Below are 2,703 nucleotides of genomic sequence, written 5' to 3' on the forward strand. Positions count from 1 at the left end.
TAGGGGACGAGTCAAAATGTCAACCAGCCGACATTGCACACGCAATCTATACGGTTGGGGTAGTGTTGACATCAGCTGGAAATTCGAGTTGAGTTCACCGTTAAAAATTCCTGCGACCAGCTTCTGACTACGACGCAGTCTCAGCTTCGTTCCGCTGTCTGACATGCCGGTACTTTTCATTTGCACCAAGCACCGCTCGCCTTGACTCCGGGTGAAGGGAAGGGGAGGAAAAGGGAGGGCAAGAGTGGAGGGGCCCCTTGCCGAGCCGAACCTTGAGCAACAGCATGCAGCTAGCTTCATGCTGTAGGTTGTTTTCTCAACTGCTCTTCCTTTCTGTGACAACGAATGTGGGGCAGGAGCTTCCCCATAGAAGTCTCAGTCTTAAACTCCTGAGCGATGTCCGGATCTGATCCGATCTAGATGGAGATGGTTCCAACCTCGGAATATGGGTCGGTAGGGATCGGTCTTAGAACTGTTAGTGACCATTTTTCGGGTGAGCGTCTATGCCATAAGCTGAGCCAAGGAACGTTGCTGATGTCAATGTTGTGATTGTTGCAGGCCGCCAACCCAGTGACTGTCACTGTCTACTATGAATCGCTGTGCCCTGACAGCATCAAGTTCTACATCAACCAGCTGTTTCCCACAATGGAAATTGCCAACTTGTCTATGAATGTTGATCTTCAGTTGATTCCCTATGGCAAGTCAAAGGTATGCGCATCACATGTTACTGCAATATAAAATGGTACCTGCATTTCCCAAACTTATTGTTTGCCTTTCATTTCAGCATGAGAAGACATCAACTGGATGGAATTTTACATGTCATCATGGAGAGAGAGAATGCTATGGCAATAAAGTTCATGCTTGTGCACTGAAAAAAATGGCCAGCAAAAATGAACGCCTTACATACCTTAACTGCCTAATGAAGTCCATGCTAGAAGACAGGAAAATTGTATTCCCTGCTGAAAAGGTACTTTAAACCACTCATAAGTACACTACAAAATGTGCTACATATTATCTTCCACCTCATTCCCCTCAAACTAATCACTCTCCAATTTCAGTGCGCCGATCAGTTCAACATTGGAGAAAAGAACGAAATAATTCAGTGCGCTAACAGCACCATGGCAGATGACCTCCTGGCAGATATGGGAAATAAAACAGAAATGTTGCAGCCTCCTCTCAAGAGTGTGCCTACAGTTGTTTTCAACAACGTAAGTACTTTCTATGATGATTTTGGCTCATTTTATTGAACATTAGGCTTAATTATTATTCAAATTGTAATTTTGTTGCAGAAATATGATGAAAATGATTTTAAAGAAGCTCAAACCAACTTTAAGGGAGTTCTCTGCAAATACATCTCCTCACCAAAACCAGCTGAGTGCTCTGGGACAAGTGGATCCACTTCACTAACTGGATCATTTTTCCTGCTGTTAACAACTTTCATTGTATTTGTCAGTCAACATCAATAATTATAAGAAATTTTACATTGAAATTGAAGAAATTTTTGGGTTTTCCTGTACTACTGCACAAGTGTTGCAAAGTTTGTACATAATGTAAAGAGTCATACCTGACATTGTCTCACAATTTTTCAGCTCATGCAACCTGTATAGTTTCAATATTTTATTTTGAAAGAAAAATATATAAATGTTCTAGTTTTAGATAACTTTTCTAAATTATCTTTCTAATTTTTAAAAATCAAAACTAAAACCCAGAAGGAAACAAGGAAAAATGGATACCAATATAAATATTAGAAAAAAAGAATATCTTCTTTATTAACAGATCATGTACACTTCAATATAAAACAGATTCAGTTAAAAATATAACTGATGTACCTAACTGGAACTTCCTCAAAGGGATAAATGACATGATGTAACAGGTGAATGACACAATTTGCTAACAAAAATTAGGTTTGTGGGAGAGGCCACACAGAAATTACCTAAATCGTGCAAGGCAGAAGCTTGACTACTAATAAAATCAATTTAAATGCAGTTAAGAACATGCACATATTTGCCCGACGCAGAATGTGATGCGATCACAAATAAAAATTGAAAAAAACTAAGCTGGCCTCAAAATAACTTAAAACCTAGCTTTGCACTATCAGGCCATGCCCAGTTTGTTGAACATTAGGCAATATTAATCTTTAATTTCAATCTTGGAAACACGGCCCTAGTTATTGCCATCCATTCAGATTGAGAAAGTATCAGTCTTACATCCAGTCCACCACAACACAATTGGTTTTCAGAAAAGGCACCAAAATCATGGATAGTTAATGAAATAAACTAGATAGTTATGGAACTTATTGCAAGTGGACTAAGCAGAGGGTATTTATTGTAGCTGATGTACAACGGAATAAATAAAAGAAAACAAGGATATATCTTTGATAACAGTTACCACTATATGTCAACACAACTTTGACATATCCTAAAAGACTGGCATTGTTTCTTGGGCTAAAGTCGTTTGAGGAAAACTTTTACAGAACATGGGAACTAAAAGCAAGTCAATTTGTCAATATAAATTGTTCAGCCTAGCCCACCAGCGCGGTCAGAGTAACCTGTTTTCTTAGTGACACCAAGAAACGTTGATCGAGTATGCAACCTAGCTCTTATACCGTATAGAGAGGATTTTTCAGCGAATACCACTCCTATGACAGTTTAGAGTGAAGTTGATTTCAAGTATTGAAAACTGTACTATTGCCATTAATAAAAT

The 2,703-nt window shown here is 38.8% G+C and overlaps 1 protein-coding gene across 1 annotated transcript in view; it reads left to right on the forward strand.

The window, feature by feature from the left end:
* Positions 1-1,660, forward strand: part of LOC113214010 (GILT-like protein 1) — a 2,894-nt gene extending 1,234 nt beyond the window's left edge. The window contains exons 2-5 of the mRNA XM_026433248.2: positions 559-708; positions 785-967; positions 1,059-1,208; positions 1,290-1,660. Of these exons, the coding sequence (XP_026289033.1) occupies positions 559-708; positions 785-967; positions 1,059-1,208; positions 1,290-1,466 (660 nt within the window). The 3' untranslated portion in view covers positions 1,467-1,660. The remainder of the gene's footprint in view (positions 1-558; positions 709-784; positions 968-1,058; positions 1,209-1,289) is intronic.
* The last annotated feature ends 1,043 nt before the right edge of the window (positions 1,661-2,703 follow it).

Source organism: Frankliniella occidentalis, unplaced genomic scaffold (genome assembly GCF_000697945.3).
Source record: "Frankliniella occidentalis isolate FOCC.00 unplaced genomic scaffold, Focc_3.1 Scaffold2, whole genome shotgun sequence".
Taxonomy (NCBI): domain Eukaryota; kingdom Metazoa; phylum Arthropoda; class Insecta; order Thysanoptera; family Thripidae; genus Frankliniella; species Frankliniella occidentalis.